Source organism: Tamandua tetradactyla, chromosome 2 (genome assembly GCF_023851605.1).
Source record: "Tamandua tetradactyla isolate mTamTet1 chromosome 2, mTamTet1.pri, whole genome shotgun sequence".
In the NCBI taxonomy this organism is placed as follows: domain Eukaryota; kingdom Metazoa; phylum Chordata; class Mammalia; order Pilosa; family Myrmecophagidae; genus Tamandua; species Tamandua tetradactyla.
The window spans coordinates 57,168,185-57,184,446 of record NC_135328.1 but is presented as its reverse complement, the minus strand read 5'-3'; the positions used below and the strand labels follow the sequence as shown (position 1 = coordinate 57,184,446).

The 16,262-nt window shown below is 35.6% G+C and overlaps 1 protein-coding gene across 5 annotated transcripts in view; it reads right to left on the bottom strand.

Moving 5' to 3' along the window:
- Positions 1 to 1,052: 1,052 nt before the first annotated feature.
- Positions 1,053 to 16,262, bottom strand: part of SLC25A51 (solute carrier family 25 member 51) — a 28,228-nt gene continuing 13,018 nt past the window's right edge. For 3 of the 5 annotated variants that reach the window (XM_077147649.1, XM_077147648.1, XM_077147650.1), the window contains one exon: positions 1,053 to 7,523. In XM_077147649.1, coding sequence (XP_077003764.1) covers positions 6,590 to 7,483 — 894 coding nt within the window. In that variant the 5' untranslated portion in view covers positions 7,484 to 7,523 and the 3' untranslated portion in view covers positions 1,053 to 6,589. Of the gene's footprint in view, positions 7,524 to 15,476; positions 15,589 to 16,262 lie in introns of all 5 variants that reach the window. The other 2 variants (XM_077147647.1, XM_077147646.1) reach the window with 2 other exon arrangements.

Here is a 16,262-nt window from a genome sequence, read left to right as displayed (position 1 = left end):
CAGCCCTTTCCAACACAAAGTTAGAATGGGCATAGCCCAAATACCCTTAAAGAGTGGGAGAAAGATCTAAGGTGATGGTGGAATTACACAGAGAAGATAGAGTTTAACAAATGAGTATGATTGCTGAATCATTATATTGATATTTCCTTTAGTCTCCAGTATTTTAGAACAACTAGAAGTAAAAACCTAAAATTGTGGAACTGTAACCCATACCAAACACTGAAATCTATTGCTTTTTTGTTATTTTTCACAAAAAAGAAAAAAGTTGATTGTGATAAAAATAAAACAAAGGATGGTATGTGGTAAAAATACAATTAACCCAAACTAGGATAGTCAACAGTAACATTGTAATATTCTTTCATTCAGTGTAACAAAGGCAAAATACCAAAGCTAAATGTCAGTAAGAGGGGGATTAAGGGAGGGGTATGGGACTTTTGTTGTTTCTCCTTTTTTCTCTTTGCGGAAGAAATGGAAATGTTCACATAACATTGTGGTGGTGATTACACTAGGAGTTGCCTATTGTACACTTAGTATGGATTGTATGGTCTGTGAATAAAACTGTTTAAAAAATAAACAAAGATACAAGTGCTGGAGAAGATGTGGAGTGATATACCCATTGGTGGTGAGTAGGGAAGTAGAATGGTGCAGCCCCTCTGGAGGGCAGTGTACCAGGGTTCCACAGGAGGCTAATGTTGCCATATCGTCCTGCAATCCTGTTATTAGGTATATACTTGGAAGAATTGAAAGCAGGAACATGAATAAGACATTTGCACACTGGCATTTATGGTGGTATTATTCATGATTGTCAATGGATGGATGAAGCCTAAGGGAATATCAAGGGATGAATGGGAGGGTAAACTGTGGTGTATACATGACAGAATATTGTGCGGCTGCAGTAAGAACTGAAGTTGGGATGCATGCAACCAGGTGAATGAACCTTGAAGACATTATGTTGAGTGAAATAAGCCAGAAGTGAATGGACAAATATTGTATGGTCTCACTAATATAAACTAATTATAATGAGCAAACTCTGAGAACTGAATTTGAGAGGATGGGTTATCAGGATATAGGTGGCAGGGACTGGGCAATCAATGATTAAGGGATACAGAATATTCAATAAGGCTCATTGTAAAGGCTCCTAGATTGTAAGCTCTCACAGCAGTCACATTCCTGAGTTTTAACTGTGGTTTCTAAATTCTGAAATGCTGTGCTGTGTATTAACCTTGTACTTAACCTGGCACTTTGGGTATCTGTGTTAACACCCACAGCTTAGTTTTGCAGCTCTGAAAGAAGCTGAAAAAGAGATTGGACTTCAGTTAGAGACATGAATGAAGCTGATCTGGTTAGGACTAAGGTTAAGCAGAATCCAGCGTAAAGGATGATACTGCCTGTATTTTAAAACTCCAAACTCTGTGTGAGACCAAAGGAAGAGATGTTTATTTTCTCCAAATTTTTAATTTTCTGTAGCAGACTAATCTCTCTGGTCAATGTATTTAAACAACCAAATTAGATGGAACCAAGGATAGGGAATGAGATCTTGTTATTCTGTACACGTTAACATAACACACTGATACATTCCTGAACATTTGGGGCAGAAAATAAAAAAGTATTTGCAAAGTTACCTTGAGGGACTAGAGAAAAAAATTTGGAACTATTAAACTTCCCCACCTGGGGAATTCCTGATATTCTTAAGCATTGAGGACTCCCAATTTAATAAGCCAAGCCCTCGATCTTGAGCCTTGCCCTTATGAAACTTACTATCTGCAATGGTGAAGCTAAGACTACTTAAAACTATGCCAAAGAGTCACCCCAGAGAACCTCTTTTGTTACTCACATGTGTCCTAAACCAATTCTGCAAATAAACCCATGACCCTTCCCCCTACATGGGACATGACTCCTGGGGATGAGCCTGGCTCTGGCATTGTGGGATTGAGAATGCTTTCTTAACCAAAAGAGGGAAAAGAAATGAAACAAAATAAAATCTCTGTGGCTAAGAGATTTCAAATTCAGTAGAGAAGTCATTCTGGAGATTACTCTTATGCAAACTTCAGCCAGATACTGCAAACTGCCAAAGTATGCCAAGCAAGCGTATTCCTGAAAACCCTAAAGAATGCCCTGAGCTCTACCTAAGACTCCATAAAAGTTTTATTCAGAACCTTAAGGCCTCCAGATTACTTCTATGCCAGATAAGCCCTGAAACCCGGAGGTACCAGTCTCTCCAAGAACATTAACCAGTTTCTTCCCTCCACCCCATAATGTTGACATTCTTTTCCACTTGAAGAAGCTAAAATGGTCATTGACCAAATATCCCTGACGATTCAGAGACTTATCAAATGAGAGGGAGGTATACCTGAGAAATCAGGATTTAAAAAAAGATTGACTGATGCATTATGTTTCTACTGTATCATAGCCAGAAGGAAATACCTGAAACTGTACTGTAATCCAGTGGCCTTGATCTTTGCTAATACTGTATAACTATATAGCTTTTATCATGTGACCATGTGATTATAAAACCTGTGACTGACACTTCCTTTATCCAGTGTATGGGTAGATGAGTAATAAAGACATGCATGAAAAAAAACCTTTAATCCATAAAACAGCATTGTGCGGCTAATGTAACTTCATATTCTTCTAATCAATTACCTGCAGCCAAAAAGAGCAGCTATGAAGACAAAATATATATAAACAAACTCAAAAAGCTGTGACATTCAAACCATTGAGCTTGGGATAAGCATGAGGAGATACACTATTACAACAGAAATGACTGATAAATTGAATTTACCAAGAAAGTTTATATTAGTAATGAAAGTTTATTATAATTGAGGGGAAAACTTTAAAAAACTAAATGCTATGTAGTCAAGCCATCTGGAAAATTAATTTATATGGAACCCAAACAAGATAAACAAAATTATTCTACCCACCAAGTCCTCAGGTGAAGTTGCTAAGAGTCAGGTTGGTGTGCTACATGTTTTAGCAATGAAAACTAATAGACTAATTTACCACACATACAAAAAAAGGAATGTGCTAGTAGTAAGAAACTACCCAACAATAAGAGAAGATCAAAGAGGATGGATTTAAAAAAAGAGCAAACATTTTCTTTCTTTGCTTTGTATATGTCATATTATACAATAAAAAGTTTAAAAAAAGAGCAAACAAACAAAAATCAAACTTTATTCCAAATAGAATTATCAAAAAAGCACATTAACACGTGGAGATTTCATTAGATTCATATAGTCACAAAATTCAAAATATCAAACAACTTGTGTGCTTAACCACTTTTAATAAAGAACTTTTAAAAAAGAAACATGTAGAGACTCTGATGCAATCTGGAAGTCATTTAGGCAAGCAATATTTAATAAGCAAAGGGACAACATTAAAAACTAGAAATGTTCAAATTTAAGGAAAATGCCTTTTCAAGTCCTGATATGCTTCTGCAAATGAAAAAACATACAGAAATATTTTAACTTAAAAAAAAAAAAACCAAGCCTGTTATCCTTTCCCGAAATGGAATCTCCTGTCTAGTCTTCACTTAATGACTGCATGCCTTCATACTACAGTACTTCATTTACACTGAACCAGGGTGAGCTCAACATGATTGGCTTAATGTAACGCCCTCTAGATCATATTTCACATATCCTCTCTACCATCGCTATTCCCTTAGCTGTTTGCACTGCCTTACACTGAGTATTACCATAGTGACTGAGATTGAGAATTTCAGGTCTCCAAAGATGATTTTATACACACAATTCTGTTTTATTGCACGGTTCACAATATATAGCATGTGATTTACATAACCAACCTGTAAGTTGAATATTGACTACTGAGACAAAAAACACCAACTCTGTCCCACCCATAAATGAGACGAATAAGACACACAAATTTGTCACCATATATAAAGGTTGTGTTTAGTCTGTGGTGCAGTCCTGAGGGCTCATACCACTTCAAATTGTGTTACATATAGAATCCATACATATTTCTGGTGGCATCAGACATGAAGCATAAGAAGCAAAACCCAGTGTCCTGTGTTCATGAGCCATCTGTGCCACATATAAACCAAAAAGGCCACTTTTAAAGCTTTTCAGATGAAGTTATTCAATCGAGTTTGCCTTTTCAAAGTTATTACACTAGTTTATAGTCAAGGTAAAAGCAATTATAGAATAGCTTACTTATTTATAACATATTTTAAGTTCAGACAAAGCATTTGGCTATCGTAAATTCTGTTCAGTCTTTTGTCAAACTGAAGGAGTCTACAGGATACACAAAACCATTCTTGGTAATGTATTTGTAGTAAGATCTTCAAAGATGTAAAAGGTAAAAATGAAATAAAAAATATTACAGGAGTTAAAAAACAATAAAAATGTAAATTTTTAAATGTTGCATATTTGAGACAGCAGAAACCAAAGCATCCTTAGAATTCTCTTGTATTTAACAAAAGTGCTTTAGAACTTAGATTTCTATACCTGCATGGAGTGTAAAGAGAAAAGGAAGTACTGTAGAGTGATCAATTTTTGGTAATGGATGGTGGTGATGGCAGCACAATGCTGTGAATATAATACCAGTGAATTGTATACATAAAAAAGGCTAAAACAAGAAATTGTGTTTCTATGTTATTACAATGAAATTAAAAAAAAAAAAAAGTGATGGCCAACAATAAAAAGAAGAAAAGGAAGCCCATGGAACTAAGGACCAGTGGAATTCATTCCCAAGGCCAACATCACCCCGGGCTAATTACCATGCACTGGGCCACCCAGAATGCCTGCACATGCCCAGACACACACAGGTGTGAAGGAGGGAGTGGGGCATCATAGTGCTTTCTTCACACATTTCTGAAACTCGACTCCTTTCAAATCCTGGCTCTAATAGGCCCAGAAGATGCTACTCACATTTATTTAGTATCAAACCTTTGTATTCAGAAATCTCTAAATTTGCATCTTGGTTTGAAAATAAACTGCCATTTCCAGCACAATACTGTTAAACAGAGCTGCTACAAAGCAATTTAGTTTCTTTACTATCAGACAGATGCTTGATAATGTTTCCTAATCCTTTACAGTGGAAGATACTGCATTTAGAGGTAAAACAGCTTTTTTGGACTATATATCCATAATCTGAGTAAACTATTGAGGCCCTGATTTTATTTTGGTAGGTATATGTATTTCTTCATCATTAGAATGATGAAAAACTGATAATAAGAAATCTAACTTCTCTATGCCATGTCAGATGCTGGAAAATAATCAATTATATAATACTTACAGAGGTGGATTTTTTAAAAAGTGATAAACCATTTCTCCAGGATGTTTCACACATTTAATTATTTATCTAATTGCTGTATGAGTTGTTTTGCCTTTTTAACTGGAAAAATTCTCTAAAAAATCCGATTCCTCTGACAAATAAGTTTTGGTCTGTGTTAAGGAGTAAAGTATGCCATCTGGCTATTACCAATTCCTAAAATTTAAAATAACTCTTCAAATAAATCTCATGCTTTCAAACTCTCATTATTTCAATGATATAATTGTAAACTTGGGATCCCAAAATGTCAAAACCCTAAAAGCATGTATTTCCAAGAATAACATAAAAAGACAACTAACACTATGGGGTGGAAGCTATTTTGTGTTTTTTCCCCTCTGTAACATTTAGAAACCAGAAAACAAAACAAAATAAAAACCAACAATATTGGGCTGTTATTAACAGACTTCTAAAATAAAAATTTATGGAAGTGTTTTTGTTTTAAGGAACAATCCAAGGGAATAGGATACTACTCAAGGAAAAAAAACAAACACCATAGCCTCTCGGCACTTGAAGCATAGCTAACCTGAGTTTGATCTATATGCAATTTATATGAAACTTCTTAACAGGATCAAATGCCTATAATAAAATTTAAGTTCCCATCTTTTGGCGATAAAATAAACAAAACCAATATAAGGATATTTTAAAAGGGTTAAAGGTCACATTCAGAATGAAATGGAAAACTTTCAAATTCAGAGAGCAAAATGGGATCTTTCTTTAGCTGCTTGATTCTATCATGTTTAAAGAGAAACAGGATAATATCTCAATAGATACTTATTTTCAAAACTAATATAAACTATTTATCATGAAAAGCTTATGTCAAAAAAGCTGCTTTCTATGTTGTAACATGTATGTGCTCAAATTTAATGAAAACTAACCTTTGCAACTCCTCTGAAGAGCAAAGAATCAAGAAATGAAGTATCAAAAATAACCCTAAGAAGTCACAGGGCTCTGAAAGCCTTTTCTCTGCTGCTTGGCCACTTATTTTTTAGTACAGAAGGATAAGAATGTTTTGGGAAAAAGAATCATCTTGACTAGTAGGTTTCTTGTCAAAGGCTATCAGATAGACAACTATTAATCAGACCACTAGCCTAAAGCTCTTGGTAATGATAAAAAAAATAAAATAAATTAATTTTCCTCTTGAAACCTTTTGTTATCCTTGGTATTTAAAGAAACAGTTCTGCCCATAGTTTACTGTACCCTGGACTTAAGATACCAACTAGTATGTGGCCGATTATAAACCAGGCAGAACTGCATTCTTCTTAGGTCTATTTGGTTGATAAATGGCACTTAACTAATGATTCTTTCATATAACCTTTAACATGAACTCATAAGTCGCATTGATTATACCCCAAGATATAAGAGAACGATGGTAATTCAGATGGGCACCTCTGAAAAGGTTTGTCAGTTTCCTATCCCGTTCTAGCCAGATTTTTTGGAAAACGTTGGGAAAAGATTGAAATTCCCCACCAATCTGAGACTGCATGCGAGTCTTTACAACATTAAGTGGAAAAAACAAGAATCCTAACATAGCACCCAAGAGCCCTCCACAGATAAAATCATTGACCAAATGAGCACTGTGAGTTGTCGCAGTGGGCAAGTACTCCTTAATGGGACCTCGAAGGCCAAAAAAAAGGACATTGCTGAATCCATTACGGAAAAGAATGGGCACCAAACCTCGATAATACTCTCCAATTCCGTGGGATTTCAATGACCTGAAAGCCTGGTAAGTGTTTGTAAATTTGTCATGATGCTTGTGGTCTTGAAGCAATGTTTGAACTCTTTCAAATGGAGTGAAAATTGCTTCTGTTGTCCCTGCAAGTACTGCTGCCACGCTCCGAGTTACAAACTCCGGGGTGCTGACGTGCTTACGGAGAAGGCAAGTAAAATCCTCATACAGACCAAACATAAGAGCCAGTGTAGTTGTCTTCTGCATTAACGGGGGAAGGATTCCGCGATACAAGTTTCGGAATCCATCCCTCCTCAACTGAAGTATTGCATCCCGGGTTTTGATTCCATATAGCTGTTGCCGAAAGAGGACCTTCTGAATAGGAAAAGTGATTGCTATATTGTTGAAAGCTGCACAGCAGCCACACAAGTAATGCTTCATTTCACAAACATCTGTAATATGAGGTGATATATCTTGTTTTGAAGATGTTATGATCGGTGGCCTCTTTTCATGGGCTTCCGAATCCATCATGGGGCTTAAGAACTTTCTTCTTCATGAAGGACTTTTTAACCTACAAATAATAAATGACATTGGGTAAAACTTTACATTTAGAGATAAATACATGAATTTCCCCCAATTCTCCCTCCAATTTCTGAACACTATTACATTTCCCGTTTAGACTACATCAGTGGTTCTCAAAGTATAGTCAGAGAACTCCATAGGATGCAAGAGGTCCATGAGATCTGGACCTTTTAGGGATCTGAAGTTCTTTCCTTTTGAACTACACATCCGTGTGAGGCTAGATTTTTTGGCATATACTTCAACCAAAACAATAGTCTGAATGCAGAAGCAGAAATGAGGCTCCAGCTGTCTCCTAAACCAGACATTAGAGATTTACAAAACTATAAAATGCATTCTTCTCATTTTTTTGTTGTTTTGGAAATTTTACTTTTCATAAAAATGTGTTATGTTAATATGTAATTGGTTAATCATTTTTATTTTTAAATGACTTAAACATTTAAAATTTTTGTTTTACTTTCTAAGGCCATGAATATCAATAGATACAACCCACATAAGCCTCTTGGGTTTCATATTAATTTTTTAGTATAAAGGAGTCCTGAGACCAAAAGATTTTGAGAACTGCTAAACTAGTTTTTACGTATTAGCTATGCTACATAAGAGTATATATCCATTATCTTATCGAAGCCTAAATATAAAGGCTTGGTATACTGAATGAAACCAAGGTAAAGTCCAACAGCCAAAGTATATCCTCTAGAGTTTCACACTGTCTTTCTGCCTCCTAAATCTTTCTACCATTCATCTAAATCAGATTTTTCCCAAATATACAGATCCAAACAGCTGAATCATCCAGAACAATTCCTAAATCCCAGAGATCGCCCTAGAAAATACCTTCACTTGGGAAGGGCATGGTAATTTTCATTACATTTTAGATATACCAGGCTAAATGTTTTAAAAGTGATTTTAATTCCTCAACAGTAGAAGACCACATCTAAGGGTTACAATGGGAAATAAACAAAATAGGTCAGACAAACCTATTTCAATGTCTCAGTCTTTGAGATATGATAAAAAGGTATGTACCTGATAGAACTTTTGGAATAAAACCAAATTCCTTATGGTCTTTCCTCCCCATACTACACACGTTCTGCTGTAAACTGCTAAGCATCCAGGGCAGGAGACACTACAGAGAGACGTGACGCTACCGAGGTGAAACTGAGGCGCACAGAAGAACCAAAAAGCATCAGTCCTTGAAGAGCTAAAAACCCCAGCAGTCACAGACATTTAACATTAGATATGGAACACACAATCAAAAAACCCTAATTCTCCTAATAATAAACCCTAAGGAACTATTATTTACACAAGATGTACATAAAGATTCAACTGTAGCACAGTTACAACAATGCCTTTAACAGCAAATACTGAATAAAACAAAATACTCAACAGAAAGGGACAAACTGCATAAATGATGTACCCATATGGAATACCAGACATTAAAAGGAACACTTCCTATTGACATCTAATAGTAATTATGGCACAATGCTATTTTTAATCAAATATATACATTAAAAAAAGTTAAAATGAGTGGTATTTATATTTTCTAATTCCATGATAGTGCCATCAATTCCTTTTTATATTTCTCAAGTTAAACTTGTCTCAATCTGTACACTTTTTTTTTTCAAAATTTATTTATGACGATGGAAATCTAATCAGGATGACTAAAAGCCAACAGTGACACATTAGACAAATGTACCTTGGCAAACTGCCTTTAAAACTGTAAGCCTCAGTCTACATTTATAAATGGAGGCCAATACAGCCAGTTCGGAGGATGAGAGTGAAAATTAGAATGTGTAGGTCAGGTACCTAATGCCCACGCTGGAAACACGATACGCCCTGTGTCAGTCCACTCAACAAATATGAGTCTTCCAATTTGTTCTGTTCTTCCCCAGCTTCTTTCCTTTTCTGATAAGGTATCTAACAAAATTTGCCATTTTTAGGTGTATCATACAGCGGCTTTAATTACATTTACAACATCATGCTACCATCAAGACCATCCATTACCCAAAACCTTGTCATCACCCTGAAGAGAAACTCTAAGCAGTAACTCCCCACTCGTCCAGTCCTTGGTAATTTCTAATTTACTGTCTTTATGAATTTGCTTATTTAACATATTTCATATAAGTAGAATCGTATAATATTTGTCCCTTTGCGTCTGACTTATTTAGGTCAAAATGTTTTCAAGGTTCATCCAAACAGAAGCATGTTTCAGAACTTCATTACATTTTATGGCTGAAAAATATTCTACAGTGTGGACATACCACATTGTGTTTATCCATTCACTGTTTATCGACCTGTTGATGGACTTGGTTCACTTGCATCATTTGGCAATTATCCTAATCCTTTTTAATAAAAATGTTTTTTGTATTTGCTTCATTCAGACTTATGGTACGACACTGTCAAGAATAGACTATGATTTATCTTTGCTAGAAATTTCTTTTCCTTTTCCTTTTGCACTGGTCTATGCTGAGACTTCATTAAATTCAATCAACTTATTGAACTCCTGTGATGTTCCAAGCACTCTGCTAGACACTGGAGATTACAGACATGCATAATTCAAGGACCCTATCATCCCTGAGGGGAGATAAGTCATGCAAATACTTACACTACTGTGTGATAAATGTAGTCACAGGAAGACTACAAGGTATAAAGTCCCCATAGAGAAGGAGGTCAATAGCCATCCAGAAGGAATGATAAGGCAGAACACAACCTTTGAGCTGAGCTTTGAAAACTGAGCAGGATATGCTATGTATATAAGGGTGCAGCATGTTTTGCCAAAGAACCAGCACAGGCTAAGGCCTGGGTCCTGCGCCGCTGGAGCAGCAATATCACATCCGTCAGGAATTACTTGTGTGTATCATTGGAGTATGTGGGTGAGGGATGGACTGGTGGCCAAAGAGGATGGAGAAACAGGTAAGACTCGATTTACGGGGAACCCTCAAGAAATTTCAAGGCCCTCTGACACTACTACTTAATTTTTTTTCTTTCTCATGTGGAGCAAATGGAATTAAACTATTTATTTTGAGTGTGTTACATCAAGATCCATGTGCCCTTTTCCAGAATACAAGCAATACTACGAAGAAAATGCAACATCTGCACAATTCCTGGCCCAAAGCCTCTAGCTCTTCGTTTGGAGTTCGAGTTGGCTTGTGGGCCACACTTCAATTAGAAAAGCTAAACGTGCCCTCACCAGAGTAGAGTTACAACTGGACATCAGTGCAGGCCCACAAACTTATCCTAAGGAAGGTATTAAAAACACAAGGACTGAACACACTAGTAAGTGGGAAAAAAGGAAAGTATACATCAATATATTTTGAAATCTAATAATACAAAGTTATCCCGGTGTTCTGAATCATTACATAGCATCTATCAAAGTGTATAATAATAATTTACCCTATTCCCTACTTATGGCCACTATTTTTTGCTTTATTTTTGCAACCTTGTGCCTATACCTGGTGAACTCCCACAAGTGTATCTACCTGGAGAGCAAATCTTTAGAATGGGTTTTGTTGGCTCCATGAGTAATACATATTAAATTTTGAGAGCTATTCCAAATTGCTTCCAGAAAGCTTCTATGATTTACATCTCCATTAAGTGTATGCGAGTAATAGGTTTTTACCATTGCCGGCAATACATACCAAATTGTAATTTCTGCCAGTATGATGGGTGAAAAGCCTTGTTCTAACTTGCCATTTGAATTTCTAAATAAAATTCAGCATTTTTCATTTTAATTTATTTTACTGTAAAATGAGTTCACATTTTTTGCCCATTTATCTATTGGTACTTCTTTTTTTTTTCTTCTTACTGGTTTGTAAGAGAGTCTTTGTAAATGAAGAAAATCAAATCCCAGGTATATTAGTTATCTTGCGGTAAATATTTTCTTCACTTTGTCTCTACCATTTTTGTGACATCAAGGTTCTTAATCTGTGTATCAAATCTATCAATCTTTTTTTCTCTTGGCTTCCAGGTTTTGCACCCTGCTTAGGCAGCTGTCATTAGTCAAAAATTATAAACAAGTACTCAATGCTTCCTTTTATAACTTCTATGGTTTCATTTATCATCTTTACTTAAATCTCTAGGGAATTTCAGTGTAAGGAGTGAAGCAAATTTAAAGAATGCCAACATCACTGAAAAATGAACATTTTTTTCCTGGTCACCAGTTTATAATTCATCTTTGTCATAAATTAAATACCCAGAAGCACTTGCTCTTATTTCAGCTCTCCATCCTGGTTCCACCAACTGCCTATTATTTCTTCTCTACCACCACCCTGCTTCAACCTGTTGTAGCATCAGAATATATTTCATCATCTAGTAGGACATCCACCTCTTCTTGCAGCAGAATTATTAGTTTTCTACCTCTCACACTTTGTCCAGGTAAACTTTAGTGTATTTTTATCACACATCTTTCAAAAATCCTGTTAATACTTTAGAGTGGAAGTGACTTTATAAACTGTCATTTTACTCAAAACTGACTTTGCAAGGATATGATGTCTTCCTATTACTCATATCTTTTCATAAGTGATAGAATTTAATATTTTCTTCGTATATTAAAATTTTTTTATTGTGGTACCACATACGACATAACATTTCCCATCTCAGCCACTTCAAAGCATATAATTTACTGGTGTTAACTATATTTGCAATGTTTTTTTAATATCACCACCACCCATAACCAAAACTTTTTCATTACCACTAATCAATAATTATAGCATCGGCCCAGTCTTTGGAATGTAGTAGACACAACCACCATACTCTTTCCTAGTCCCTTGCCCACAGCAGACAATAAAAGTCACTGTACTCCCATGACAGACGTTATCAATGTTTGTTCAAGTTACTCTGCGGCAGACGTTATTAACGGAGTACTACACTCTTTCCCAATCCTGCGGTAGGCAATCACTTATCAAGTTTTGTAGCAATGGCCCAGTCCTTTGCCTGTGGCAGATATTATTAGTTGATCACTATATTCTTTCTCTTGGAGCTTTAGAATCTTTACTACACAGTACTGGAGAGTACAGTAAAGGTCTATCATAATGAGCCTTAAATAACCCTTGGCTATTGCTGGGTGCTTCTGGACAGGTTACTGCCCCTTTTTGAGACCAGCTTTCTTTATGGGTAAAGTAGAGGAAATTACTCCTTCTTTATAGAGTTGTTGGAGACAGTTCGCGTTTAAAGGTTTTATTTTCCCCTTTTATTTTCACTTATTTTCAACTGTAGTAAAATGTATATAACATAAAAGATAACTTTAACCATTCAAGTACTATTCTTTGATATTAAGTGTAACTTTCACCACTATTACCAAATTACTTTCAACATTGTAAGCCAAGCTCTATACATTCTCCCTCTCCCTACCACTGGTAACCAATATTCTCCTGTCTCTAAGAATTTATTTATTCTAAGTATTTCATAAGAGGAAACCATACAATAGTATCTAGCAAACTTCACTCAACATGACATCTTCAGAGTTCATCCATGTACCAGCACAGAGTGCAGCATGTACCAGCACTTTTCTTTTTATGGCTGAATAATATTCCATTCTATGTACATACTATATTTTATTTATTCATTCATCTGTTGATGGATACTTGGGTTGTTTCCATCTTTTGGCTGTCGTGAATAATGCTATGAACACTGCTGTACAAATAACTGTCCTTGCTTTCAGTTTTTGAGAGTATATGCTTAGGAGTAGAACTGATGGGTCATATGGTAATTCTATATTCACAAGGGATATTGGTCTTTACTTTTATCTGACTTTCTGTATTCACAAAGGATATTGGTCTTTAATTTTCTTTATCTGGCTTTAGTATCAGGGAAATGTTGGCCTCGTAGAATGAGTTAGAAAATAACTCCTAAGCTTCTATTTTTGGAAGAGTCTGAGAAGGACTGGTGTTAAATTTTCCTTTAAATGTTGTAAAATTCAGCAGTGAAACCATCAAGTCTTGATTTTTACTTTTTTTGGGGAGATGTTTGATTACTGATTCAATTTCCCCATTCCTTATAGGTCTGCTGAAAGTCTGTTTTTTTCTAAAGTTTAGGTAATCTGCATGTTTCTCAGAATTTGTCCATTTCACCTAGGTTTTCAAATTTCTGATTTTGGTTTGTGTCCTCTCTCTCTTTAGCAGTCTGTGTAAAGGTGATCTGAGGTAGATGATCAAAAGCTGTGATCACCATCAGACCACATTACCCAGGATGTTGGAGGTTTAGGTCCTAAGTGTCCACCTTGGCACCAGCAAGCCATACCAGGAGCACAGACTGCAGTCTCCAATGCTGCCTGCCCTGTGGCTGGGGAGAGGGAGATGGCAGCCACTGCAGAGAGACTGAAATTCACTAATATTTACCAGGCTCTTCCTCCAGCTAGTCCCTGGATGCTGCACATTTTCCCACTAGACTTTAGAGTTTCAAAAAAGAGTTGACTTTCACCAGTTCAAAAGTTGTTTTGGGACTGATTCCTGGAGCTTCCTATTCTGCCATCTTCCCACAATCTTCTTGACATAGACTTGGAATATTTCTTAAATCTAGGTATTTACCTTTTCTATTCTTCCTTCATATTTTCTAAGTGGCTTTTGTCTGCATATTTAAAAAGCTTTCAATTCTCATGTATTAAATTAGAACCAGCCAGCGTATCAAATCCTCTTATAACTTAGTTTTTTTGGTGTATTTTGCTTCAGTTTCTACAATATTATCACTTACATATAATTTTGCCTTCTCCTTTATAATATGTATCTTCCTTTCTTCTGTTTTAATGGACTGAAAAATGCTTTCTGGACAAAATTAAAACATGGTCATAGTGAACATCCTTGTATTTTTCCTGTCATTTGTGGGATTTCTTCTAAGGATTATCATTATACATGATGCTGGCTTTTTGTTTTTTTGAGTTTTCCAAGTCTCAGCAGTTTGGAGGATACACAGGGAAACAAGTCATCATAACACAAAAAATGTTCACTGATTAAGTGACCCGTATAAAATGTGTTCCCACTCAAGTACTCCACCCTGTTTAACCCTAACATCTACCCCTGACCATTATTAGGGCTGTGCTACAAACATACATCAAATGAAGGTAGTCTTCATAGTACTATTTTATAACACCTGACAAATTATACAAAAAAATTCAAAATTTTATCCTACATTCATTTTAAAGATTATAGTTGAAATTATAATCTAAACCCCTGGCCCCCACTATTTACTAGGAAGTTGCTTTCCATTTAAAAGATTCTATTTTTCCAGTATTAATGTTCAACTATAATAAGAGCATCTTATAAAGTTTCCTAACATGTGAAGAGAATACATACCTATACTGTTTTACTAAGGTTCAACCACCTTTACCCCTCCCATCACTGCTAACTCAGGAATGCATCTTGAACTTTGGTCAAATGCTTTTAGGAAGCTACTAAAGTGATCATAACAGATTTTGGAGACAGAGCCAGTGTAACATGTTATCTAAAGCCTACTAACTACCTGGGTTCAAATCCTAGCTCCACCATATATCTACTGCATGGCCTCCAACAAGTTACTCAATGTCTCTATGCCTTAGTTTTCTTGTCTATCAAATAAGGATGTTACCTGCCTCATAGGCTGGCTCAATTAATACATACAAAGCACCCAGGAGAGGGTATGGTGCACAGGAGTTCAACAAGCGTGAGCTATATATTATTGCTTTGTTGATGTACTTATTTTGTGTACTACATTATCATATTTCTTGATAATGAATCACCCTTACAATATGGGGACAAATTCTACATGGCCTTGTACTGCCTATCGGCCATTAGTTTATATTTTAAAATTTTATATAACTATAACAGATCAAGTTCTCAATTTTAGAACTATCTTCAAGCCCCACTGTCAGTGTTCTGCTGGCTTTATAAAAAGAATATGTGACTTTTTTCCTCCTTCAGGCTGTGGAGTAACACTAAATGTTATCAACATTATCTTATTCTTGAAAGTTAAAAAGGTTCACCTGTTACACCATCTGGGCCTGACAGCAGCTTTTTGATATCTCTCCCAATTTCATCCATTGTTAATGTCTTTTAGTTTCTCTCTTCTGGAGACAACTGTGGTAACTGAATTTCCTTTAAAAAAAAAAAAATCTGGTTCATTATAAACAACTTGCTGTTTCAAAAATGTTTGTGTATTTGTGTCCCCTTATTTCTGTGCAAGCTAACAATTTATTTTACAACCCTCCCCCTGCACCCCACAAAGAACCAGTTCTTGAACTTACCAATTCTACAATTTCTCAGTTTTCAAATTTAAAAATTTATTTCATCTTTATTATCTCCTTCCTCCTCCTTTGCCTGGGTTTGCGTCTCTCTAACCTTAAGTTAGATGCTTTTATTTATATCTTTTTGTTTCATAATTTGGGTGTTTCAGACTATACATTTTTCCTTTGAACCGAGTTTTTATAATGATTTAAGATATTTTGGTGATTTTTTTTTTTTTTTACTCTAGCAGCTTATGAGTGTTTCAAAAGTTTCAATTAGTAGGTCTGTTATTTGAAATAAAAATGGAAACAAAACAAAAAAATACAAGTCCCAGAATGTTACCTGTTCCCTCCCAACCTCTCCTTCCTAATGTGCTGAGATTCTGTGGCACAACATTATCAATTTATAAAAATGTTCCACAGATGCCTGAAAATATGTCTGCCAGAATATAGTTTGATAATTATTAATCACACAGTCTATTATATTCTTACTTATTTTGTTCTGTTTCAGCTGACAGGCATGAGCTAAAAACTTAGTATTATGTT